General features: G+C 48.3%; 1 protein-coding gene across 1 annotated transcript in view; it reads left to right on the top strand.

Moving 5' to 3' along the window:
- Nucleotides 1-26,790, top strand: part of LOC129708904 (solute carrier family 41 member 1-like) — a 38,323-nt gene that overhangs the window by 11,094 nt on the left and 439 nt on the right. Inside the window, exons 3-10 of the mRNA XM_055654957.1 lie at nt 8,108-8,215; nt 11,423-11,494; nt 13,561-13,705; nt 16,272-16,418; nt 17,665-17,812; nt 20,951-21,030; nt 23,352-23,486; nt 25,347-25,495. Of these exons, the coding sequence (XP_055510932.1) occupies nt 8,108-8,215; nt 11,423-11,494; nt 13,561-13,705; nt 16,272-16,418; nt 17,665-17,812; nt 20,951-21,030; nt 23,352-23,486; nt 25,347-25,495 (984 nt within the window). The remainder of the gene's footprint in view (nt 1-8,107; nt 8,216-11,422; nt 11,495-13,560; nt 13,706-16,271; nt 16,419-17,664; nt 17,813-20,950; nt 21,031-23,351; nt 23,487-25,346; nt 25,496-26,790) is intronic.

Below are 26,790 nucleotides of genomic sequence, written 5' to 3'. Positions count from 1 at the left end.
GGAAAATTATCCAAGAGTTGAAGAAAAGGATCCACCCCATGTAAACTGCATGTTGGACAAGGGAAACACGAGGACTATCGATGCCGGAGGTAAACAAAAGTGCTGGAGAAACTCAGCAGGTGCAGCAGCATCTATGCAGCGAAGGAAATAGGCAACGTTTCGGCCCGAACCTCGATGCCGGAGCCTTGAGCAAACAAACAAACTCCATGAAGGCACGGCAATCACAGTGGACAGGCGACATTTCGGGTCGGGACCATTCTAAAGACTAATGCAGTAAAGGGGAGAAGGCTCGTAGAAAGTTTAGTTTAGAGATACAGCGTGGAAACGGGCCCTGCAGCCCACTAAGTCCGAGGCGCCCAGCGATCCCTGCACACTAACACTATCCTACACACTGGGGACCCTTTGGCAAAACTTGCCCACATTGGCCAACATGTCCCAGCTACACTAGTCCCACCTGCTTGCATTTGGCCCATATCCCTCCAAACCTGTCCTATCCAAGTACTTGTCTAACTGTTTCTTAAACGATAGGATAGTCCCAGCCTCAACTACCTCCTCTGGCAGCTTGTTCCATACACCCACCACCCTTTGTGTGGAAAAAGTTACCCCTCAAATTCCTATTAAATCTTTTCCCCTTCACCTTAAACGTATATCATCTGGTCCTCGATTCACCTACTCTGAGCAAGAGTCTCTACCCGATCTATTCCTCTCTTGGTTTTATCCACTTATGTTCTCCAGAGATGCTGCATGACCCACTGAGTTACGTCAGCAATGCAGTCCCACGTGTGTGCACCGATCACTTGCTGGTTGTTGCCCCACTGTTTCTGCCACTTTAACTCCCTTCAACCGTTCTCTGCTCTATTCTATCGGTCTGAAGAAGGGTCCCAACCGGAAACCTCCTCTGTTTAAGAAGAAACTGCAGATGCTGGAAAATCGAAGGTAGACAAAAATGCTGGAGAAACTCAGCGGGTGCAGCAGCATCTATGGAGTGAAGGAAATGGGCAACGTTTCGTCCCGAAACGTTGCCCATTTCCTTCGCTCCATAGATGCTACTGCACCCGCTGAGTTTCTCCAGCATTTTTGTCTACCTTCGGAAACCTCCCCTGTCCACTTCCCTCTGGGTTTTATTTCGGCTTTGCAGCGTCTGCGTTTTTTTTGTCGTTCTTGTTCGTGGTTTTGTGTGGTTTCTTTTCGAACCTTTCATTCCTGGCTCGCAGTCCGCAGCATGCGGTAAGTCTGGTGGCGGCCTGCCAAATCTCTCCGAATGTGCCGCACCATTGGCAGGGGAAGTCTGCCCAGGACTGACTCCTGTTCCAACAGCTGAGTGTGGACAGTTGCAGTGGGAACCACCCGCGTTAGTCGCGGTGATCCAAGCCGCGAGGGTGGGAAAAGTAGAATGTCATCCCCCCCCCCCTAGAAAGGTACTGTAGCAGAGTAAACTGGACTGGACTTTGTGCCTTCCCCCACAGTGGTTTCCACTGTGGGGGGATGTTTTGGTGTTGAATTTCTTCTTGAATGCTATGTTGTATTTTTGTTAGTGTGCTGCAAGGACATCTGAATTTCCCCTGAATAAGGGGATTAATAAAGTCTAATCTAATCTAATCTAAAGTGCAGCACGTAATATAGAACTAGTCTTGAGCATGTATAGTTGTCATATACACCAGCAACAGAACAAAAGTTTTCTTGCTGCAGCCTTGCAGGCTATAAACGCATAATAATAAATAGACAAAATGTGCCGGAAGGAACTGCACATGCTGGTTTAAATCGAAGATGGACACAAAATGCTGGAGTAACTCTGAAAGGCCTCGAACTATTTCCAAAATAAATTGTGGGATATTCAATGTGCACAATTTTATAAAAAAGCAAAACCTGTTGACACACTAAAGGGTAACTCAGCGGGACTGCAGCAGAAACAGAATCTCGAACCTCAACGTCACCCATTCCTTCTCTCCAGAAATGCTGTTTAAGAAGGAACTGCAGATGCTGGAAAATCGAAGGTACACAAAAATGCTGGAGAAACTCTGCGGGTGCAGCAGCACCTATGGAGCGAAGGAAATAGGCAACGTTTCGGGCTGAAACCCGAAGGGTTTCGGCCTGAAACGTTGCCTATTTCCTCCAGAAATGCTGCCTGTCCCACTGATTACTCCAGCATTTTGTGTCTTCCAATAGTAATTAGAGGTGCTTTACAGTGGTGCTTGACAGCACCGGTGACCCGGGTTCGATCCCAACTACAGTGGCAGTCTGAATGGAGCCAATAACCTACAAACCTGTGTGTTTAAGAAGGAACTGCAGATGCTGGAAAATCGAAGGTAGACAAAAATGCTGGACATTTGAGTGCCGGATGGAAGTTAGTGGTTAAATGGATGAAGTCAGTGAGTTGTGTGCGGGTGCAGGTGGCAGCACCAATGCAGTCGTCGATGTAGCGGAGGTAGAGTTTGGCGATAGGGCCACGGTTTGCCTCGAACAAGGATTGTTCGACGTACCCTACAAAGAGGCAAGCATAGCTAGGGCCCATGCACGTGCCCGTAGCTACGCCTTGTATTTGGAGGATATGGGAGGAGTCAAACGAAAAGTTATTAAGGGTAAGACCCTTAATAACTTTATAAATGGGTAAGAAACCTGTATGTCTTTGGAGTGTGGGAGGAAACCGGAGCACCCAGGGAAAACCCACGTGGCCACAGGGAGAACGTACAAACATGCAGCACCTATAGATAGTCAGGGTCGAGCCCGGGTCTCTGGCCCTGCAAGGCATCAACTCTACTGCTGCGGTGCTGTGCTGCCCTCTAATTCTCAGGAGCATGGCAGTGCCCAAAGCTGTGAGCTCAATGGATTGGACTATGACTAACGGCAAGACCCATAAACAGCATTGATGTACAGAGAAATCTTGTGGACCAAGTCCATAACTCACTGATAGTAGCAACACTGCGTTGATGTACAGAAGGATCTTTGGGTACTTTCCTATCCAAATGTCTTTTAAATGTTGTTATAGTACCCGCCTCAACTACCTCCTCTGGCAGCTTGTTCCATACACTCACCACACTCTGAGTGGGAGGAAAATAAAAATGTCCCTTGGATTCCTATTAAATCTTTCCCCTCTCACCTTAAACCAATGGTTTAACCCTCTGGTTCTTGATTTCCTTATTATGGGTAAATGATTCTGTGCATCTACCATATCTGTTCCCCTTGTTATCTTAAACGCCTCTATAAGATCACCCCTCATTCTCCTGCCCTCGGAATAAAGTCTAAGCCTGCCCCACCCAGACATAATGGAAGAGTTATGAAGGACGTTATAGGAATGTTGGTCTCTGCGTTTCCTCCCTGGCGTCTAATGGTTGCTTTGTTCGGGCATTGCCCAACGTGGCTGGGTGTGCTGTATAGTGTGGCACATACATACCTGGTGCACTGAATCATAATTGATTTGTTTTTCCTGTTTTGGAAATGCTTAGGGTGGCACGGTGGCGCAGCGGCCTCAACGCCAGAGGCCCGGGTTTGATCCTGACTACGGGTGCTTGTCTGTACGGAGTTTGTACGTTCTCCCTATGATCGTGTGGGTTGTCCCCGGGTGCTCCGGTTTCTTCTCACACTCCCAAAGACATACAGGTTTGGCTTGGAATAAATGTAAAATTGTCCATATTGTGTCGGGCAGTGCTGGTGTTTGGGGCGATCGCTGGCTGGCACGGACTCTGTGGGCCGAAGGGCCTGTTTCCACACTGTATTCCTAAGCTAAGCTGAATGGAAGCCTAAAACTAGGTGAAGAAATTCATGTGACAGAGCCAGCTTTCGATCTGATTTTATCTTCCTGAGCTTAACATTCAACGGTCTGACCAGGACAACAAGAGTATCAGGTGCTTAGGAACACTTTTGTTTGTCCACCCATCTGCCCATCAAATCCCCCCTTACTTGTATCCACTTATCACTCAGTCTGAAGAAGGGTCCTGACCCAAAACGTTGCCTTCCATGTCCTCCAGAGGCACTTCCTGACCCGTTGAATTACTCCAGTACATTGTGTCCTTTTGTTTTGTAAACCAGCATCTGCAGTTCTTTGTATTTATGTATAGTATTAATGTAGAAAAACAATCAAACTAAACTCAAGTACAATAGGTAGAGCAAAGGGGAAGATGCAGTGCAGAATATAGATTAGTGTAGAGATACAGTATGGAAACGGGCCCTTCAGCCCCTCGAGACCGTGCTGACCACCTATCACCCAGGCACTGATTCCATTCTACACACTAGGAACAATTTACAGGAGCCATTTAACTTGCACGCCTTAGGGATGTCGGAGGAAACTGGCGCACCCAGAGGAAATCCACACAGTCGCAAGGAGAATGGGCAAATTGCATAGTCAGCACCTGCTGTCAGGATTGTAGCTGGGTCTCTGGCGCTGTGATAGTTCTCAGCATTGTAGCGCAACAGTTCCCTAGACAAAAGCCCAATGTCCAGGTGAATCGGACAGCACCCTGGCTTATGGAAGGACCATTCGCCAGCCTGATAACAGAGGGGAAGTAGCTGTTCCGGAATTTTGTGGTGTGCGCTTTCAAGCTTCTGTACCTTCTGCCGGGTGGGAGCGGGGAGAGGAAGGAGTGAGCGGGGTGGACTGCTCCATGTCCACCAAGATCCATTCCCTGCACTGAGGTGGGAGTTGGTGAAACTGGGTTTTGAGCTGAATGGGCTTCCCTTGCTCAGATGAGACCTCGGATTGCAGGTTGCGTGACAGTATCAAGCGGTTCACTTTGTGTAACAGCAGTTACTGGTGGCCCTTTGTTCCTTTATGTCGATATCAATTGTAGGTGACGTTAAGTGGAGTAGGCTGTCAGCGGCAGTCCTTGCGTGATATGTACATGGAGGAGAAACTCTGAAGCTCGGGGTATATTATATTTCATCTTTCCTTGATTGCCACTCGACCCATTGAGCCACGACTAGCCCTTGGAACAATCCCATCTTATTTTATACCGAAGATAGACACAAAATGCTGGAGGATCGTGTTTTATTCTTGTTTAATGCCCAGTTTCCTCCCATATCCCAAAGACGTGTGGGTTTGGAGATTAATTGGCCAATAAATTGCTCTCAAGGGGTTGCGAGTGGGAATGTGGGATAACATAGAAGTAGTCTGAACGGGTGATCGATGGTCGGCGTGGATCAATGGGCTGAATCTTTCAAACGTTCAGAAGTTATGGGGTCAAGAACCAGAGGGCACAGGTTTCGGGTGATGGGGAAAGACGGTTTAAGGAGGTCACAGTTATGATTTTTGACACGAAGATTGGTGGTTCTTTGGTTCGAACTGCTAGAGGAGGTGGTGACTTACTTAGTAACTGCCTATTCTGCCTCCTGGCATGTAGGGCAGCAACGAAGATCCTCCACTCAGTAGTGTTAATTCCTTCAGTTGCTGTTTCCGTAACAGATTTGTTTTACGAGACAGGGTTGTTGGCCCTGTGCTCAACCCCCAACCTGGAGGACCAGTGGATCACTCTTTGTCTCACCTTTACCCTTCGACCTGTCCAGCATGGGAGATCCTAACAGGAGACGAATCTCCTGCTGGCGTAGCTCTAGGGGTCACTGAGACGCACGAGCTCCCCGACCACGACAAGGTTGCAATCCAACAGGGAGTGAGGAGGTGGTGAAGAAAGATACAATCACAAATTCAAAAAACAAATCATTGGGACAGCTTCTGGGATGGGAAAGGACGGGAGGGAAAGGCACAATATGTTGCAGTAACTCAGCAGGTCAGGCAGCATCCCTGGAGAACATAGACGGGTGACATTTCAAGTTGGGACCCTACAATCTATCGGAAGAAGGACCCGACCTGAAATGTCACCTGTCCATGTTCTCCAGAGGTGCTGCCTGACCTGCTGAGTTACTCCAGCCATTTTGTGTCTTTCTTTGGTAAACCAGCATCTGCAGTTCCTCATTGCTACTGAATGAAAACTGGCACGTGGTCTCCTGTATTCCCCTGCCTGGAGTCCACCACTAGTTCCTTGAGTTAGTTGACGTTGAGTGAGAGATTGGCATTGGGGAACCACTCAACCAATTGGTTGTCGGTGGAACTCCAAACAACATACGTTTTTAGAGATTTGGTGCGGAAACAGGCCCTTCGGCCCCTCGAGTCCGCGCCCACCAGCGATCCCCGTACACTAACATGATCCTACACCCCGGGGACAATTTCCTATTTTTACCAAGCCAATTTGCCTACCAACCTGGATGTCTTTGGAGTGTGGGAGGAAACTGGAGCACCCGGAGAAAACCCACGCTGGACAGTAGGTGACAACTCCTTGAGGCTTTTGATGGTGGGGAGGGCTGTGCCCGTGATGGAACAGGCTGAATCCACCACTCCCTGCAGCCTTCCCTACTAACGCACAACCCTGCCGCTGCAAACACTGGCGTTCGATTTCCTCGGATGTCTTTGGTTCGTTGCCAGCAGAATGAAATAAGATGCACAAGGCTGACTTGGGTAGATCTTTCTAAACAGCTGTCGGAGTAATTGAGTTTGAGATTATTACTCTTTAAATAGGACGGCTATCCCCGCAAGTCATGTTTTCCACTGCACAGAAACAAGCTTAGTTTAGTTTAGAGATACAGCGTGGAAACGTTGTCCGTGCCGATCGACGATCACTGTACCCTGTCCTTCTACACACTCGGGGCAAATTACAGAAGCCAATTAACGTACAAACCTGCAGGTCTTTGGAGTGTGGGAGGAAACCAGAGCACCCAGAGGAAACCCATGTGGTCACAGGGAGAACATACAAACTCCCTACTGGCAGCACCCATAGTCAGGATGGAACCTGGGTCTCTGGCAAATTGAGGCAGTAACTCTACCGCTGCGCCACCCTAAGCTTTGTATCTGCACCTCAACAAGAGAACCAAGAGGGACACGGGGGAGTGCTGGCAGCCATGTGCGGCTGCAGGCCTGCTTCGCCGCTGCGAAAACATCCGATCAGCACATGCTGTTCCTTCACACACAATTCATCTGTTCCACTGCGAAATCTCCTCACCAGTCTGAAGAAGGGTCTCGACCCGAAACGTAGCTTATTCCTTCTTTCCAGAGATGCTGCCTGACCCGCTGAGTTACTCCAGCATTCTGTGTCTACCTTCGGTGTAAACCAGCATCTGCAGTTCCTTCCTACACATACCAAGTGATGTTTTTGCCCAGTGGAGGCTTCTTCTTCTTGCACAGCCTAAAGTTGTTGGACAACTTGTTCTATTTGATCTTCCTTTTGTGCATGTCGAGTTGATTGCATTAGTCGAAAGAGGGCGGACCACGTGAAGGTCGCAATCTTCCACCCCGCCCAGTGGAGGCCAAATCACTGGATGGATTTAAGAGGGAGTTAGATGGAGCTCTAGGGGCTAGTGGAGTCAAGGGGTATGAGGAGAAGGCAGGCACTGGTTTGTTGATTGGGGACGATCAGCCACGATCACAATGAATGCTGGTGCTGGCTCGAAGGGCCAAATGGCCTCCTCCTGCACCTACGTTCTAAGTTTCAATGTTTCTAAGTAGAATCCATTCTCAGAAGGTTATTAAAAAGCACCGTCTGTCTCTTGTGGCTCTTGTGGATCGTACTTTAAATGGACCGTGAGGTGCTACCTGCGTTTCGTGTATAATAATTAATCTTAAGACTGAAGGGAGACAAAAATGCTGGAGAAACTCAGCGGGTGAGGCAGCATCTATGGAGCCAAGGAATAGGTGACGTTTCGGGTGACCCGAAACGTCACCTATTCCTTGGCTCCATAGATGCTGCCTCACCCGCTGAGTTTCTCCAGCATTTTTGTCTACCTTCGCTTTTTCCAGCATCTACAGTTCCTTCTTGAACAATCCTAAAACCGAAGAACTGTCGATGCTGAGGAATTACCCATCGCGTCAAGTCCAAAGTTTATTCGTCACATACACGTACGAGATGTGCAGTGAAATGAAAAGTGGCAATGCTCGCTGGCTTTGTGCAAAAAACAATCAAACAAACTACAAACAGAATGGAACAGAATCACGTATTCTTTTGCATGTTAAATATTGTGGGCGGAAGGAAAAAGGGGGAAAAAAACAGCAGTTTAAAAAATAAAAAAACTGTAGAACGTGATGTCTCTGTGCCAGTAATGAACTACAACCCTCTCTTTTCCCTTACAGCACTGGAGTGTATTTAAAGAGGTGACTGAGGTTTTCATTCTCGTCCCAGCTCTGCTCGGTCTCAAGGGTAACTTGGAAATGACCCTGGCTTCCAGACTCTCCACCGCGGTGAGTAGCCTAACCTTATGCAACTTCGTTTTTAATTTAGTTTACAGATACAGCACGGAAACAAGCGCTTCGGACCACCAAGTCTGCACCAACCAGCGATCCCCGCATACCATCACTGTCTTACTCGCACCAGGAACAGTTTACTATTTTTACCGGAAGCCAATTAACCTACAAACCTGGAGTGTGGGAGGAAGCTGGAGATCGTGGAGAAAATCCATGCAGGTCACGGGGAAAACGAACAAACTATGTACAGAGAAGCGCCCGTAGTCAGGAGCAAACCCGGGTCTCTGGCACTGCAGGATAGCAACTCGACCGCTGTGCAACCTTCTTGTTCATCTTCACCTTAGTGTATTTATGCAAGGGTGGTGGTGGGGTTACTCAGTAGGTCAGGCAGCATCTCTGGGGGGAAAAAGGATGGGTGACGTTTCGGGTCAGTCTGAAGAAGGATCCTGAACTGAAACACCATCTATTCCTTTACTCCAGAGAGACCTGCTGAATTAATTTAGCAATTTGTGTCTATCTTTGCGATTACAATTAGAGGGTCTTCGCTATACGGAGAACTGGTCAAACTTGATTGTTTTCTCTGGATCACCAGAGGTCGAGGGGAGACATGATACAAGTATGTAAAATGATGAGGGGCATAGATAGGGTCGACACAGAACCTTTTTCCACAGGGTGGAAGTGTCAAAGAATTTCACGGGCAGGCACGGTGGTGCAGCGGTAGAGTTGCTGCCTTACAGCGAATGCAGCGCCGGAGACCAGGGTTCGATCCCAACGGAGTTTGTATATTCTCCCCGTGACCTGCGTGGGTTTTCTCCAAGATCTTCGGTTTCCTCCCACATTCCCAAAAATGTAGCTTAATGTAGGTTAATTGGCTTGGTAAATGCAAAAATTGTCCACAGTGGATGTTAATGTGCGGGGATCGCTGGTCGGCCGAAGGGCCTGTTTCCGTGCTGTATCTCTAAACTAAACTAAACTAAGGACTGGAGGGTACACAAAATTGCTGGAGAAACTCAGCGGGTGCAGCAGCATCTATGGAGCGAAGGAAAGAGTAATCAGTGGGACATGCAGCATTTCTGGAGGAAATAGGCAACGTTTCAGGCCGAAACCCTTCGGGTTTCAGCCTGAAACGTTGCCTATTTCCTTCGCTCCATAGATGCTGCTGCACCCGCTGAGTTTCTCCAGCAATTTTGTGTACCTTCGATCTTCCAGCATCTGCAGTTCCTTCTTGAACACTAAAGACTGGAGGGCATAGCTTTAAAGTTGCTGTCCAAAGCAACTAATGCATACTCTGAGCAAAACCAGGGACTTGTCGCTGCCTTTACCCAGTACCTCATTTTGTTTCATGTCAAATTGACCCAAACATTCAAATTAAGGCAATAGTTTGCATATCAAAGATATTAGTGCACCTTTGCGTTGAATTGGAAGGTCTGTCAAATGCTTTTTCTTTAACCTGTTTACATTAAAGCCACCCAAAGCAACTATGCGAATCGTTGCATGCAGCATTCCTTATTTGCCTTATTGTTGTGTCGCCGCGAGGAATAGTTACAATGACTGGGCCACATCTGAATGCCAGCACAGAGTCTCACAGGATCTCTATGTGTACACAACAAGTGTACACAACAAGGGTACATGTGTGGGAGAGCTCTGCGGTCAGCGTGACCTGCTACAGCACAGATGTCTGCATTAGTTTCTCCCACATGGGCTCTCTGCAAACCGTGGCAACTTTCCACCTCAGTGGGCCCAAGGGCCCGTTTCAATCCTGTATCTCTAAACTAAATAGCGCCCTGTCACACGCTGATGTATGCTGTCCTGCGGGTGATGCCCGGTTAACCCTAGCCCTGACCCTAGCCCGGCATCGCCCGCAGCTCAGCATACGTCAGCGTGTATGTCGTACAACTTGACGGTTTTCACGGCGACTGTCACTGACGCTCGCAGTCGCCGAAAAAAATCGCTAAGTGGGACCTTGAAGCTTCCACAGTGAAATTCCCCTGCGCAGCCCACAAATGCACACTCGCCCTATTTTGGCACCGTTTGCAAATAATAAAGAAACCGTCCAAAGTCCGTGCTGGAAGTACCTGATCCAGGTAAGCCCCAGGCTGCTGCAGGTCCGTTATCCAGGCCTGCCCGCGTAGGAACTCCATGACTGGGCTTGTTGGCAACGCCCATATCCCGCAAATTACCCTTGATTAAACAAGTAACGTGTGTCACTTCAGCCGTGCCTCGCCCCTGATCTTTCACCCTGCTTTCTCAATATGTTGTTCTTGCAGCAGAGGCTAGTGTTTATTTTGACCTTTTGTTTTTGGCGTGTGTGTGTGTGTGTGTGTGTTCTTGACCTGATACTGGGTGACGTCAGCAGCTTGGCTTTGACCAACATTACAGCCACAGAGAGGTCGGGCAGCAACTCTGGAGAAATGGAATAGGTGACGTTTCGGGTCAAGACCCTTCCGTAGACACCAGTCTGAAGAAGGGTCTTTGTCCCAATATACGTCACCTATTCCTTTCCTCCAGAGATGCTGCCTGACCCGCTGAGTTACTCCAGCATTTTGTGTCTATTTTTGGTGTCAACCCGCATCTGCAGTTCCTTCCTACACATTATGGTTATAGACTCTGTACTTTGATATGAACAGATTGCTTGCGGAGAGAGTGGATTATGTAGAACATTTGCTTCTTTTAAACCTGTTGTGTCTCCACGTCATATATTCATATAGCATGGAAACAGGCCCTTCGGCCCACCTTGCCCATGCCAACTGATGGGTGTAGACCAACTATGTAGAATAGTCCCACCTGCCCACATTTGGCCCATATCCCACTAAACCTCTAAATCCATGTACCTGTCCAAATGTCAAAAGGACACAAAAGCACTGGAGTAACTCGGTGGGACAGGCAGCATCTCTGGAGGTCATGAATAGGTGATGTTTGGGGTCGGGACCCTCTTCGGTCTGAAGAAGGTTCTCGATCCGAAACATCATCTGTAGATATTCTCCACAGCTGTTGCCTGGCCCGTCACACCAGCACTTTGTGTCTATCTACACAAAGTTCCTGTTGCGTTACAATCCTTCAGTCCCCTTTCACCTACCATCCCCAAACCTAAAAGTGATATCAAAGTGATATTTGTTTTCTGGGTAATTCAGTGGCAGCTTATGCTGGTGCGAAATCTGTTTTTGATTTGCTTTAAATATTTATGTTTGCTTGTTTCTTTACCAGGCAAACATCGGGCAGATGGATTCGGCAGCAGAGCAGTGGACGATGATCACAGGGAACCTGGCTCTGATTCAGGTAAGTCTCCCCTGGATGCATCTCCTCTATAATCGGTATGGGACAATAACATGCAGGTCTTGAATAGGCAGTGTTATCGATCCACTTAACTCTTCCAACAAAAGGAGTAATTGCTTTAGTTTAGAGATACAGCGCAGAAACAGGCCTTTCGGCCCACCGATTCCGTACCGACCAGCGATCCCCGCACATTAACACGATCCTACACGAGGAACAATTTTTTAATTTACACCGAGCCAATTAACCTACAAACCTATACTCCTTTGGAGTGTGGGTGGAAACCAAAGTTCTCAGAGAAAACCTACGCAGATCTCGGGGAGAACGTACAAATTCCGTACTGACAAGTACCTGTAGTCGGGGTCGAACCTGGGTCTCTGGCGCTGTAAGTGCTGTAAGGCAACAACTCTACCAGCTGTGCTGCCCCAGTGCTTTACCTTACAGCACCAGAGATCCAGATTCGATCCTGACTACGGGTGCTTTCTGGGTGGAGTTTGCACGTTCTCCCTGCGACCATGTGGGCTTCCTCCGGGTGCTCCACTTTCCTCCCACATCTCAAAGACCTGCGGGTTTGTAAGTTAATTGGCTTCTGTAAATTGTCATTTGTCCCTAGTGCGTAGGATAGTGCCAGTGTACGGGGCGATTTCTGGCCGGTGCGGACTCGATGGGCCGAAGGGCCTGTTTCTGCGCTATATCTCTAAACGTGGGGAGACTGGTGCACAGACAGCCACTCCATGGTCCTTGACAGATCTGGGTCAGGATACAGCTGCATGGTATACCAGGATCGTAGCTCCAGACGGCATCGCTCTCAGGATCTCAGGACCACACAAGCTTCTCCACCACGACAAGGTGACAATCTACGGGGAAGAAATTCAGTATAATCCTCTACGTTTCTGGAGTATGTTAAATAAGATCATCGGGTTCAGATAATTCAAGTGCAGAATCTGCACTTTCGGTAGACTTGGAGTCCATAATTATTTTTCACACAAACGGCTGGAAAAATATCTGTTTCTCTCCATAATTGCCAGGATGTGGTTGTGCAAATGGCTATTTTGTTAGGTTTGTTTTTGGAATCCAGTTCCGTGGTCAGGGTACTCTCTCTGTTGTTGCCAAAAACCATCAGGGCGTTCTGTTCCGGCCTTCTATCGAGAACAAAAACAAAAATGCTTGCCCACGTGGTCTTGATATGGGCGTGAGTTTGTGAACCCAGAATGTAAAGCTTCCTGTAAACACAGCTCCTCTGCGGCACAGACGACAGACACAAAATGCTGGAGTAACTCAGCGGGACAGGTAGCATCATCTCTGGAGAACACGAATAGGTGACGTTTTGGGTCGAGACCCCCCCCCCCCTTCAGACTGAGTCAGAGGAAAGGGAAACGAGTGATATGAAAAGGTGCAAAAGGACAAATCAAAGCCAGCAACGATAATCAAGGTGGAGCCCACAGTGGTCCATTGTTGGCTGTGGAGAAGGTGACAATGAGTGATACAAACAGTGTAACTAACCAGGATGACAGAGAAGCTGGTCGTGTGACCAGTGGTGGGGAAGGTTGGGGGAGAGGGGATGCAAGGGTTACTTAAGTTAGAGATTTTTCCCCGCCTCTTTTCCTTGTGTCCAACCCATTTCTCCCATAATCCCATTCCCAGTTGTTGCTGCTTCTCCTCCTCTCTGTCCCCATCATTCCATCCCACCTCTATCCCTTCCTCTAATTTCACATTTTAAACCTCTTGGTTTGGAGATAATTTAGAAATACAGCGCGGAAACCGGCCCTCCGAGTCCACGCCGAACAGTGATCCCTGCAAATTAACACTATCCTACACAGGTAGACAAAAGTGCTGGAGAAACTCAGCGGGTGCAGCAGCATCTATGGAGCGAAGGAAATAGGCAACGTTTACGGGCCGAATCCCGAGCACTTTTCATTTCACTGCACATCTCGTATGTGTAGGTGACGAATAAACTTGGCTTGACACTGTGTGTTGTCTTTCCGCTGACTGGTTAGCGTGCAGCAAACGCTCTTCACTGTACCTCGGCACACATGATAATAAACTCACTGGTTCTTGCTCTCTTCCTTTAGGTCCAGGCCACCGTGGTCGGATTCCTGGCGTCGGTGGCAGCTGTAGTGTTTGGTTGGATTCCCGAGGGCCATTTCCAACTGGAGCACGCTCTCCTTCTTTGTGCCAGCAGCATGGCCACGGCGTTTATAGCTTCCCTCATATTGGGTAAGGTGACACCTAGCTGAACCCTAGCATTTCTTCCAGTACTCTCCGTGTTGGTCTCATAAGATCTCGGAGCAGAATTAGGCCATTTGGCCCATCAGGTGCAGAGACCCGGGTTCGATCTTGACCACGGATCTTGTGCGATCTCCCTGTGACCGCGTGGGCACTTTGTGCCCTTTGTTGTGCAATTTTATTCTTTGTTCATAAGTTATAGGAGCAGAATTAGGCCATTCGACCCATCAAGTCTACTCCGCCATTCAATCATGGCTGACCTATCTTTCCCTCTCAACCCCATTCTCCTGCCTTTTCCCCCATAACTGCCGACACCCGTACTAATCAAGAATTTGTCAATTGCCGCCTTACAAATAACCATTGATCGGCCTCCACTGCCTTCTGTGACAATGAATCCCACAGATTCACCACCCTGGGCAAGATTAACTTCACACAAGAATTCAATGGTTTGACCGCTCTGACTGCCTACCTTGTCAATGCCTCTCATGGCTTTGTAAACTTCTATCAGTATTGTTGCTTCATGTTTAGTTTAGTTTAATTATACAGCACGGAAACAGGCCCTTCGACCCACCGAGTCCGTGCCGACCAGCGATCCCCATACACTAACATTATCCTACACACTAGGGACAATTTACAATTTCACTGAAGCCAATTAACCTACAAACCTGTACGTCTTTGGTGAGTGGGTGGAAACCGGAGCACCCGGGGAAAACCCACACAGTCGCAGGGAGAACGCACAAACTCCGTACAGACTGCAGCCATGGTCAGCATTGAAACCGGGTCTCTGGCGCTGTGACGCCCAGTTGCTTCACGCCCTCATCGATACCAATCACTCATTCTGCACCGGAATCTCACACACATCTGGAGTATTGCGTACAGTTTTGGTCTCCTAATCTGAGGAAAGACATTCTTGCCATAGAGGGAGTACAGAGAAGGTTCACCAGACTGATTCCTGGGATGTCAGGACTTTCATATGAAGAAAGACTGGATAGATTTGGCTTGTACTCGTTAGAATTTAGAAGATTGAGGGGGGGATCTTATAGAAACTTACAAAATTCTTAAGGGGTTGGACAGGCTAGATGCTGGAAGATTGTTCCCGATGTTGGGGAAGTCCAGAACAAGGGATCACAGTTTAAGGATAAGGGGGAAATCTTTTAGGACCGAGATGAAAAAACATTTTTCACACAGAGTGGTGAATCTCTGGAATTCTCTGCCACAGAAGGTAGTTGAGGCCAGTTCATTGGCTATATTTAAGAGGGAGTTAGATGTGGTCCTTGTGGCTAAAGGTATCAGGGGGTATGGAGAGAAGGCAAGTACAGGATACTGAGTTGGATGATCAGCCATGATCATATTGAATGGCGGTGCAGGCTCGATGGGCTGAATGGCCTACTCCTGCACCTATTTTCTATGTTTCTATGCTTGGCTCGCTTGGTGGTGACTACTGAAGCTGCTGAAGAGAGACCGTGTGAACCGTCCAGAAACGGTCACTGATGTGCGTGTGTGTCGGCATCTCATGCGCATCCCTGCCGGCCAGGAACGTCACGGGTTGGCGGGTAGATTGGGAACGCCGAACGATGACGCGGGACTTGCACAGGTTGAATGGCTGCAGCCATTGTCTGTAAATCACGGTGAGATACCACGTCCGAAGGCAGTTAGTAAATGACTGTAACATGATCATCGGTTTTTATCCCGGTCAACACGTAACAGTTTCTGCCACTGGTAGCGAGGTGATTGGCAACTGGACCAATGTGCCCAGCGCTAGTGGTGAAACGCCAACAAATCTCCCTGGTAACCGTGTCCTTTGCTCAGTAGCAAAAATGTCTTTAGTCAGAGGTGGTGAATCCATGGAATTCTTTGCCACAGACAGCTGTGGAGGCCAAGCCAGTCAATATTTTTAATCAATCAAATCAATTTTATCAATAGTATTTGTATAGCACATTTAAAAACAACTCACGTTGACCAAAGTGCTGTACATCAGTTCAGCTGCTAATGTACTACATACAAAGGTACACAGACCGAACAATACATACATAAACTGTTTACACCGCCTCCTCCGAGGGGCTCAAAAACGCTAGGGAGTAGAAATAGGTTTGGAGTCTTAAAGGAGTCGATGGAGGGGGCAGTTCTGATGAGGAGAGGGATGCCGTTCCACAGTCTAGGTGCTGCAACCGCAAAAGCGCGGTCACCCCTAAGCCTAAACCTAGACCGCTGGATAGTCAGTAACCTCAAGTCGGCCGACCTGTGGGACCTGGAGTTAGAATAGTGGGTTAGAAGAGGCAGAGATAGATAGATTTTTGATTAGTACGGGTGTCAGTGGTGATGGGGAGAATGCAGGAGAATGGGGTTAGGCAGGGTGAGGTAGATCAGTCATGTTTGAATGGCGGAGTAGACCTGATGGGCCGAATGGCCTAATTCTGCTCCTCTCACTTGTGAACAATTAGAGGCTGTGGCGGAGTGTTCAGTCCAGGGGCATTTGGTTAGAAATTCCCAGTGAAGTTATGTTTCCCGACTGGTGTTAATTTTTCACAAACATGAATGTTGTGGTTTCCTCCTGCAGGGGTAATCATGGTCGGTGTCATTATTGGCTCCAGGAAGATTGGCATAAACCCTGATAACGTTGCCACCCCCATTGCTGCTAGTCTGGGCGATCTCATCACCCTGGCACTTCTCTCTGGAATCAGCTGGGGTCTCTACATACAGTTGAGTAAGTTGTACTGGAAAACTGCAATGCTGTTTACTTTTGCCGCAATCTACCTGGCTGCTCCCTCAGAGTCTGAAGGAGTGCCAAAACGTCACCTGTTCGTATTCTCCAGCGATGCTGCCCAAACACTTGAGTTACTCCAGGTGACGTTTCGGGTCATTTTTGTCTACCTTTGATTTTTCCAGCATCTCAATCCGAAACGTCACCTATTCCATAGATGCTACCTCACCCGCTGAGTTTCTCCACCATTTTTATCTACCTCCGACTATCCTTGATCGGTCTTTGCCGGCTTTACCTTGCACTAAGCGTTATCCCCTTATCTTGTATCTATACACTGTAGATGGCTTGATTGTAATCATGTATTGTCTTTCTGCTGACTGGATAGCACGCATCAAAAAATTTTCACTGCACTTTGGTACATGAGACAATAAACTAACCAGAACTGAAACTAAACATTTAAGAAACATTTAGACTGGTTCATGGATAGGACCCATTTAGAGGCATCACTTTCTGACTAAAGAAATTCCTCCTCATCTCTTTTCTAAAGGTTCGTCCTTTCTGGCCTCTCCCACTAGTGGAAATATCCTCTTCAAATTCACTATATCCAGGCCTTTCACTATTCAGTAAGTTTAGTTTAGAGATACAGCGCGGAAACCGGCCCTTCGGCCCACCGAGTCCGCACCGACCAGCGATCCCTGCACACTAACACTATCCCACACATGCTAGGGACAATTTTTACATTTACCAAGCCAATCAACCTACAAACCTGCACGTCGTTGGAGTGTGGGAGGAAACCGAAGATCTCGGAGAAAATCCGCGGAGAGAACGTACAAACTCCGTACAGACAGCGCCCGTAGTCAGGATCGAACCCGGGTCTCCAACGCTGGGTCTCCAATATAAACCAGCAACTCTACCGCTGCGCCACCGTGACCTGGTTTTCTCCCCCCCCTTACTCATCCTTGTAAACTCCAGCGAGTAGAGGCCCAGTACCTTCAAACGCTCATCATATGATAACCCAATTATTCTCGTAAACCTCCTCTGGACCCTCTCCAACGCCAGCACTGAAGAAGGGTCTCGACCCGAAACGCCACCTATTCCTTCTCTCCAGAGATGCTGCCTGTCCCGCTGAGTTACTCCAGCTTTTTGTGTCTATGTTCGCCTTTTCTCGGATATGTGGTTGTTGATTGTCCCGCTGTCGGGAATGTTCCCCCCTGCGTTTGACACAGTTGAATGGTTTGTGTGATTGCAGAGGCTCACCCCTACATCAACCCGCTTGTCTGCGCCTTCTTCGTGGTGCTGGCCCCACTGTGGATCATCATATCCAAGAAGAACCCGGCTACACGAGAGGTCTTGTACTCTGGCTGGGAGCCTGTCATCATTGCCATGACCATTAGCAGGTATGACCAGCCCAGCTTTGCGCCCCCTGCTGGCTTCACAGTTACACTACTGGCAGATTTTGAAACCTTTGTTGAACCTTCTGGTGTTTATTGAGGTGTCTGCTGAATATAGGTCCCGCACCGATTCTCCGGCACCCTTAGTTCCAGAGCCTTTCAAAGTTGGATACAAAAGGCCTAGTAACTCAGCGGGTCAGGGAGCATCTCTGGAGGAAAGGAATACTTCAGTCTGAAGAAGACCCGAAACGTCACCCATTCCTTTTCTTCAGAGGTGCTGCCTGACCTGCTGAGTTACTCCAGCTATTTGTGTCTATCTTCAATATAAACCAGCATCTGCAGTTCCTTCTGACTCCTTCTGGAGTTTAGAAGGATGAGAGGGAATCTCATTGAAACATATAAGATTGTTAAGGGCTTGGACACGCTAGAGGCAGGAAACACGTTCCCGATGTTGGGGGATTCCAGAACCAGGGGCCACAGTTTAAGAATAAGGAGTAAGCCATTTAGAACGGAGACGAGGAAACATTTTTTCTCACAGAGTGGTGAGTCTGTGGAATTCTCTGCCTCAGAGGGCGGTGGAGGCCGGTTCACTGGATGCTTTCAAGAGAGAGCTAGATAGGGCTCTTAAAGATAGCAGAGTCAGGGGATATGGGGGAGAAAGCAGGAACGGGGTACTGATTGGGGATGATCAGCCATGATCACATTGAATGGTGGTGCTGGCTCGTTGGGCCGAATGGCCTACTCCTGCACGTATTGTCTATTGTCTATTGACTCCTTTCTGGATTATCCACTTTGCCGGGCCAACAGAGGTCACGGCCTCCGAGAGGAGTCCCAACGGTACCGGAACGTTCCACCTAGGCCGCCGGGTAGCCAAGACACCGGCCCGCAAAGTCTGCCTCGGAAGTCGGCTATGGGAACGGATCTGCCGGCTCTGGTCGGGCCAGAGTTCCAGAGCCCGGCCGCAGGGGGCAGATTCCACCCGCAGATCAGCCGTAGAAATCCCGATGAGGTCGAGATCAACTGCCGCGCCCAGCCTAGGCGGCACTTCTTCAGGGGGACTGATGGGGATTATAAGTGGGCTCTCATCATATTGTCCAGATCAAAGTAGTTTGTGTAAAATCTGTGGTGGGCCTGTACTGTGTGCGGATACCTGTTGTGCTGCTGCAAGTAAGGATTTCATTGCTTCATTTTAGGAAACATGACCATAAAACACTTTTTGCTCCTGGCTTGTACCACTGTCTACAGTCAACTGTACTTTATAGAGATATGTACATAGAGACATGCAATCCAATAAAGTCATGCTATACTTAAGCACGATGTCTCATGTACTGAGCACTTTGCGGGCAATTAATTACTGCCCTGTGGTGTAATCATTTTTTTATAATAGTGAATCAGCAACCAATACACACATAGCAGTGTGATAATAACCCAATATTTTGATTAGTCATTTTGAGTGACGAATAAATTTTGCCCGGGGCACTAATGGACCTCCCACACTTTTTTTCGAAATTATACTTTGGGCTTTACAGCAGACACAGGCCCTTCGGCCCACCGAGTCCGTGCCGGCTAGCGATCACCCCGCACACTAGCACTATCCTGCATACTCGGGACAATTTACAATTTTTACAGAAGTCAATTAACCTACAAACCTGTACAACTTTGGGGTGTGGGAGGAAACCGGAGCACCCGGAGAAAACACACACGGTCATTGGGGAGAGCGTGCAAACTCTGTGCAGACAACACACGTTGTCAGGATTGAACCCGGGGTGGGTCTCTGGCGCTGTGAGGCGGTAACTCTACCCGCTGCGCCACCGTGCCGCCCACACGTTGCTACCCGCTGAGTTTCTCCAGCATTGTTGTCTACCTTTGATTGTTCCAGCATCTGCAGTCCCTCCTTAAACACAACCTATAGTGTAGTTAGTTGTGAAATCACAGCAATTAAATTGCACATAGCAAGGCAATAATAACCAAATATTTTGACAGTGATCTTCATTGAGGAATAAATATTACGTTGGACACTAGGGGGAGCTCCCACGCTTTTCATCAAAACCATACAATAAGATCTGTTTTGCATCCACCATTCAAAAGTAGTCGGAGTCGATATTGTCACATGTGTAGCTTTGTCAAATGTATATTTATTATCACAGGGCATAGCTTTAGTGTGAGAGAGGCAAAGTTTCAAGGGGATGTGTGGGGCAAGTTGGGGGGAGTGTGTTGAGTGCTTGGAGCATGCTGCCAGAGGTGGTGGCTGGTGGATCTACTTTTTCCTTCTCAATCCCACTCTCCTGCCTTCTCCCCGTAACCTTTTGAAACCCGTTTTCCTGTCCATGTACTCATCCAAATGTCTGCCTCACCACGCCTTCTGGCAGCTTGTTCCATCGTCTTGTAAGGGATGCTGAACATACTAGTCTTTTATATGGGAAGAAGACAGACACAAAATGCTGGAGTAACTCAGCCGGACAGGCAGCATCGCTGGAGAGAAGGAACGGATGACGTTTTGGGCAAGACCCTTGTTTAGTCTGAAGAAGGTTCTCGACCTGAAACGTCACCCATTCCTTCTCTCCAGAGCGTCGTCAAGGACTGCTCTCACCCCAACCACAGACTGTTTACCCTCCTCCCATCTGGGAGGCGCTACAGGACTCTCCGTTGCTGGACCAGCAGGTTCAGGAACAGCTTCTTCCCTGCGGCTGTTTCCCTACTTAACTCCGCACCTTGTTGATTGCCAGTCACCCCCCCCCCCCCCCCACTTCTTCTCCCCCACACTTCTTCCCCCAGTGACTGATCTCCCCCCCCCCCCCCCCCCCCCCCCCCCCCCCCCCCCCCCCCCCCCCCCCCCCCCCCCCACCCCCCCCCCCCCCCCCCCCCCGAAATTACATTACACTACTGCTACTATATATACATATCTATTTTACTGTTTCATTATTCTGTGTCCACACTTCTGGGTGAGATGTGAACTGCATTTCGTTATCTCTGTACTTGTACACTGCACAATGACAATAAAGTTTGAATCTGAATCGGAGATGCTGCCTGTCCCGCTGAGCTTCTCCAGCAGTATGTGTCTATCTTCGGTGTAAACCAGCATCCTTCCAACACACGGGCTTCTTCTATACGTGTTTGTAACTCTGTACTGTCATTATGTTGCAGCGTCGGTGGGCTGATCTTGGACAAAACGGTGTCTGATCCAAACTTTGCAGGGATTGCTGTTTTCACCCCAGTTATCAATGGCAAGTATTTTTATTTATCCTATAACGCGTGCACTCTGAGGCTCGGGGTTGGTGGTGCTAAAAACTATTGAGTCTGAAGCATTCATTCGTCATAGTTGAAAACATTAGCGGCGCAGTGGCGTTGGTTTCCGATGGGAACGGTGACAGACGCACCACACATCTCTGTCCTCCAGTTCCAGTTCCTGTGGACTTCCGCTGCTGGAAGTATAGGATTTTGGTGTGTGTGTGTTCTTTGTCATCGTTCCTTACAATGCCGTGTACAACAGTGATCGCAACGTCTACTGAAGTGGATGGCCGTTGGCTCACCAGGAGCTCATCCGCCCTTTGACAGCTCTTTTTTTTTTTGCTCCTGCTAGGGGTCCACAGCCCCCTCCTCACCTGGCAAACCAGGTGGGGGAGACGGTTTAGTCACCGACTATCCGACCATGGAGCTGGAGCACGGGATTACATGGTACCCGTGGCGGGGGGGGATCTCCCCCCAACCTGACCTGAATTGACTAGATGGCAGCAGTACTGAATGCTGCTCACTGCTGCCATCGAGTCTAGACATCTTTTTCCCCATTCAGCAAAACACAAAGTGCTGGAGCAACTCAGCGGGTCTGGCAGCATCTGTGGAGGACACGGATAGGTGACGTTTCGAATCAGGGACCTTTCTCCCATCGGAAGAAGGGTCCCGACCTGATACATCGCCTGTCCTTTCCCTGGGTGTTTTCAAGAGAGAATTAGATCTAGCTCTTACGGCTCAAGGGATATGGGGAGAAAGCAAGAACGGGGTACTGATCTTAGATTATCAGCCGTGATGATATTCAATGGCGGTGCTGGCTTGAATTTTTTTTACACTATGTTTCTATGTTCCTTTCCACTGATGCTCCTGCCCCTTAAATCTTCCCCTCGGCTAACAATTATCCATTCTACAGTGTTTAAGAAGGAACTGCAGATGCTGGAAAATCGAAGGTACACAAAAATGCTGGAGAAACTCAGCGGGTGCAGCAGCATCTATGGAGCGAAGGAAATAGGCAACGTTTCGTCCCGAAACGTTGCCTATTTCCTTCGCTCCATAGATGCTGCTGCACCCGCTGAGTTTCTCCAGCATTTTTGTGTACCATCCATTGATTATCCTCTTTGATATCTCATTTTCACACCTTACCCTTTCCTATCTCCCCTGACACTCGGTCTAAAGAAGGGTCTCAACCCCAGATATCAGCCATTCCTACTATCCAGGCATGCTGACTGATCCGCTGAGTCACTCCATCATTTTGCGTCTACCTAAGGTGTGAAAACGAGATCAAAACGAGAAATCCGATGTGGAAATGGGCCCAGCTGGTCAGCCAAAGGGCTATTTTCACATTGGATCACTGAATAGAAACTAAACTAGAGATCAAAGAGGATCACCTGCACACTCGGGACAATTTACAGAAGCCAATGAACCTACAAATTCCCACAGTAACGGAATGTGGTCGGAAACCGGAGCACCCGGAGAAAACCCACGTGTTCCCAGGGAGAGAATACAAATATTCAGTCAATCCAGCCGGTAGTCAGGATTGAACCCTGTCTGTCTCTGTAAAGCAGCAATAATAATAATAATATATCTTTTATTGTCATTGCACAGAGGTACAACGAGATTTGATATGCAGCTTCCATCCGATGTAATAACTTCATCAACTAAACATTTTGACACCCGGAGAAACAAGATTAAAAAACCCCAGTAAAACAGTATAAAGTGCAAATAGGTCTGTGCCGGGTCGATGTGTGACGTGACCATCCGAGGGAGATACATGTGGGAGGGGGGGGGGGTGGTGGGGGGGGGGGGGGGGGGGGGGGGGGGGGCACTCAGCAGGGCCAGTTCAGAGCAGCTATAGCTCTGGGGATGAAGCTGTTCCTAAGTGTGAAGGTGAAGGTGCAGGTGTAGAAGGCCTTGTAACGTCTGCCGGAAGGTAGGAGTTCGAACAGACGATTGCAAGGGTGTGAGGAGTCTTTGTGGATGCTGACGGCCTTCCTGAGGAAGGTTCTCGACCCAAAACGTCACCTATACCTTCGCTCCATAGGTGTTGCCTCACCGGCTGAGTTTCTCCAGCAGTGTATGGTCGATGCCCTCCAAGGCTGGTAGCTGTGTCCCAATTATCCCAACTCTACCACTGCGCTATTGTGCTGACTACGCCATCTACAAAGTGTGTTATATTTTTAAAGGTTCCTTGAGTTGTGTCAAAGCTTGATGAAGTGTTTGAATGGCTGAAGCTTTTGATGAAGCAGTAGTTACGGGGTGAGTGGGAACGTGTCGCCGTGCTGCGTTTGACGTGTGGCCTCTTGTTGTTTCTCCGCAGGTGTTGGCGGCAACCTAGTGGCGGTGCAGGCCAGCAGGATCTCGACCTACCTCCACCTGTCTGCCGTGCCGGGTGCCACGCCGGGGGACATGCACAAGACCTGCCCCAGTCCCTGCCGGACCTTCTGCAGCCCCGGTGAGAACCCCTTGGTGTAAATGTAGACCGGCCTGAAAGCTGTAACGCCCACCTTCTTCCCCACAACCGTCAGGCTATTAAACACCACAACCTCCAAACTTCCAGACCTGGGGACATTCTTTTTGAATTTACACTATTATCGTTTATTTATTTAAGAAAGAACTGCAAATGCTGGAAAAATCGAAGGTGGACAGAAATGCTGGGGGGGTCTCCACCTGAAATGTCACCAGCATTGTTGTCTACCTTTGATTGTTCCAGCATCTGCAGTCCTTCCTTAAACACAACCTATAGTGTGGTTAGTTGCCTCACAGCAATTAAATTGCACATCGACCCGAAACGTAACCAAATATTTTCCAGTGATCTTCTTGCCTCACCCGCTGAGTTTCTCACTAGCAAGAACTGTCTATGGAAAAATCGAAGGTGGATTTGTCTGTTTTGGAGTGTGGAAGGGTCTCGACCTATATGTCATATTCCTTCGTCCATAGACGCTGCCTTGCCATAGTTTTTCCAGCATTTTTGTCTATATTGTTTATATAGTGTGTATGTATATATGTGTGTGTATACATATTTTATATGCATTTATATTTATGTGTGTGTGTGTGTATATACACATTTGTGTATACAAGTGTATATATAACACATATATTTGTGTGTGTGTATACACGCATATTTGTATATATATACAGTGCATTTATATGCGTGAATGCACGTGTGTGTGTGTGTTTTTATAGATAGGGGCACACTTTTTTAATGTATATTTTTGTACAGTGCAAATACATACACGATTTTTAAATGGGTTAGTTGCTGGACCTGTGGTCAGAGGTCCTGGAGGAACCGTTCGGAGCTGTGAGGAACAAGGGGAGAAGCATGACTAATAGTGACAGTGTAATGGCCCCATCACAGACTGGAGCAGCAGCAACAGCAACTTTGGGATTTCCTTGTTGAACTTTGGGAAATCCCAAAATGGCCGTTAGTTTCACAAAGTGACGATGGTGAATAGTTTTGCTTCCTCCATAGAAATCCTCGCTTCATAATGTGCGGCACGCTAACAGAGTTGCTGCCTCACAGCGCCGGAGACCCGGGTTCGATCCTGACCACGGTTGCTCTAGTTCTATGTAATCCCACTTCGGTATCCACTCGCTACACGCTGGGGGCAACTTACAGAGGGCCAATTAACCTACAAACCCGCACGTCTTTGGGTTGTGGGAGGAAATCGGAGCACCCGGAGGAAACCCACGCGGTCACAGGGAGAACGTGCAAAGGGGGAAAATGCAGAGTGAGGACTATAGTTCTCCACACGGTAGTTTCTCATTAGATTAGCCATAAAATTCCTACCCGAATGATGGCTTTTGTAGCAATGTATCCATCTTTACGTTTGGCATTTTCATCTCGTTTTGCTTTAGAGATGACACTGAGGTAACGGGCCCTTCAGCCCACTGAGTCCATGCCAACTAGTGATCCCCGTACACTAACACTATCCTACACACACTAGGGACAATTTACAATCTCTACCGAAGCCAATTAACCTACAAACCTTCCAGTTTGTGGAGTGTGGGAGGAAACCGGAGCACCCGGAGAAAACTCACACGGTCCCAGGGAGAACGTACAAACTCCGTACAGACAGCACCCCTGGTCAGGATCAAATCTGGAGCTGTGAGGCCCCTGCACTGCCATGCCGCCCACAAAATGGGATTGGAAACCCTGACTCTGGTCCAACCTTGTAGATCATTCTCCAATAATTTATCCCCTGCACTCTCTACCACCGTCTGATCAGCGATTAGTTTTATGAAAGCATCATGGTGAATTGTGCTCACTGCCAGCTGCAGAGAGTAAGGGTTTGTTTCTTTCTTTCGTTCGCAGATTTGAATTCCAGGTCATCGCGAGTCTTGTTTCTTCTCGTCGTTCCTGGGCACCTGGTCTTTCTGTACATCATCAACTCCATGCAAGGGGGACACACTACACTCACGCCAATATTTATAGCCTTCTATATGATGGCTGCTCTACTGCAAGTACGTTCCTTATTTACATTTGAAATGCCTCGGGGGGCTTCCTTCAAATTAGAGTCTGATTTGGACTGTTAATGTTACCTCAAACTACCCCACTGTAGACTGTTGGGTTGTGAGTTATTATAATTCGGTTCTATAATAGTTTGATTGTACTTTTGGGTTCCTGGACTACTTGAACACAATACAAGTAAGACAGCACAGAGGGAGCCATAGACCCCGGGCTCGTTCCTGACCACACTGGTCCTGATCACATTGAATGGCTCGAAGGGCAGAATGGCCTACTCCCGCACCTATTGTCCATTGACCACGGGTGCTGCCTGTGTGGAGATTGCACGATCCCCCTGTGATCGCTTGGGCACTCTGTGTCCTTTGTTGTGCGATTTTATTCTTTGTTATTGGAGCTGAATTAGGCCGTTTGGCCCCTCAAGTCTACTCCACCATTCAATCATGGCCGATCTATCTTTCCCTCTGAACCCCACTCGCCCCATAACCCCTGGCACCCGTACCGGAATAGGTGACGTTTCGGGTCGAGAACCTTCTCCAGACCTTAGTCTGATGAAGGATCTTGACCCAAATCGTCACCGATTCCTTTTATCCTGAGATGCTGCCTCTCACCAGTCATTGTAAGTAGGCATGCAGGTGCAGCAGTCAGTGAAGAAAGCGAATGGTATGTTAGCATTCATAGCAAAAGGATTTGAGTATAGGAGCAGGGAGGTTCTACTGCAGTTGTACAGGGCCTTGGTGAGACCACACCTGGAGTATTGCGTACAGTTTTGGTCTCCTAATCTGAGGAAGGACATTCTTGCCATAGAGGGAGTACAGAGAAGGTTCACCAGACTGATTCCTGGGATGTCAGGACTTTCATATGAAGAAAGACTGGATAGACTTGGCTTGTACTCGCTAGAATTTAGAAGATTGAGGGGGGATCTTATAGAAACTTACAAAATTCTTAAGGGGTTGGACAGGCTAGATGCAGGAAGATTGTTCCTGATGTTGGGGAAGTCCAGAACAAGGGGTCACAGTTTAAGGATAAAGGGGAAATCTTTTAGGACTGAGATGAGAAAAACATTTTTTACACAGCGAGTGGTGAATCTCTGGAATTCTCTGCCACAGAATGTAGTTGAGGCCACAGTTCATTGGCTATATTTAAGAGGGAGTTGGATGTGGCTAAAGGGATCAGGGGGGTATGGAGAGAAAGCAGGTACAGGATACTGAGTTGGATGATCAGCCATGATCATATTGAATGACAGTGCAGGCTCGAAGGGCCGAATGGCCTACTCCTGCACCTATTTTCTATG

This window comes from Leucoraja erinacea, chromosome 24 (assembly GCF_028641065.1).
Source record: "Leucoraja erinacea ecotype New England chromosome 24, Leri_hhj_1, whole genome shotgun sequence".
In the NCBI taxonomy this organism is placed as follows: Eukaryota; Metazoa; Chordata; class Chondrichthyes; order Rajiformes; family Rajidae; genus Leucoraja; species Leucoraja erinaceus.
The sequence above is the reverse complement of the archived record's forward strand: the minus strand, read 5'-3'. Positions and strand labels throughout refer to the sequence as shown.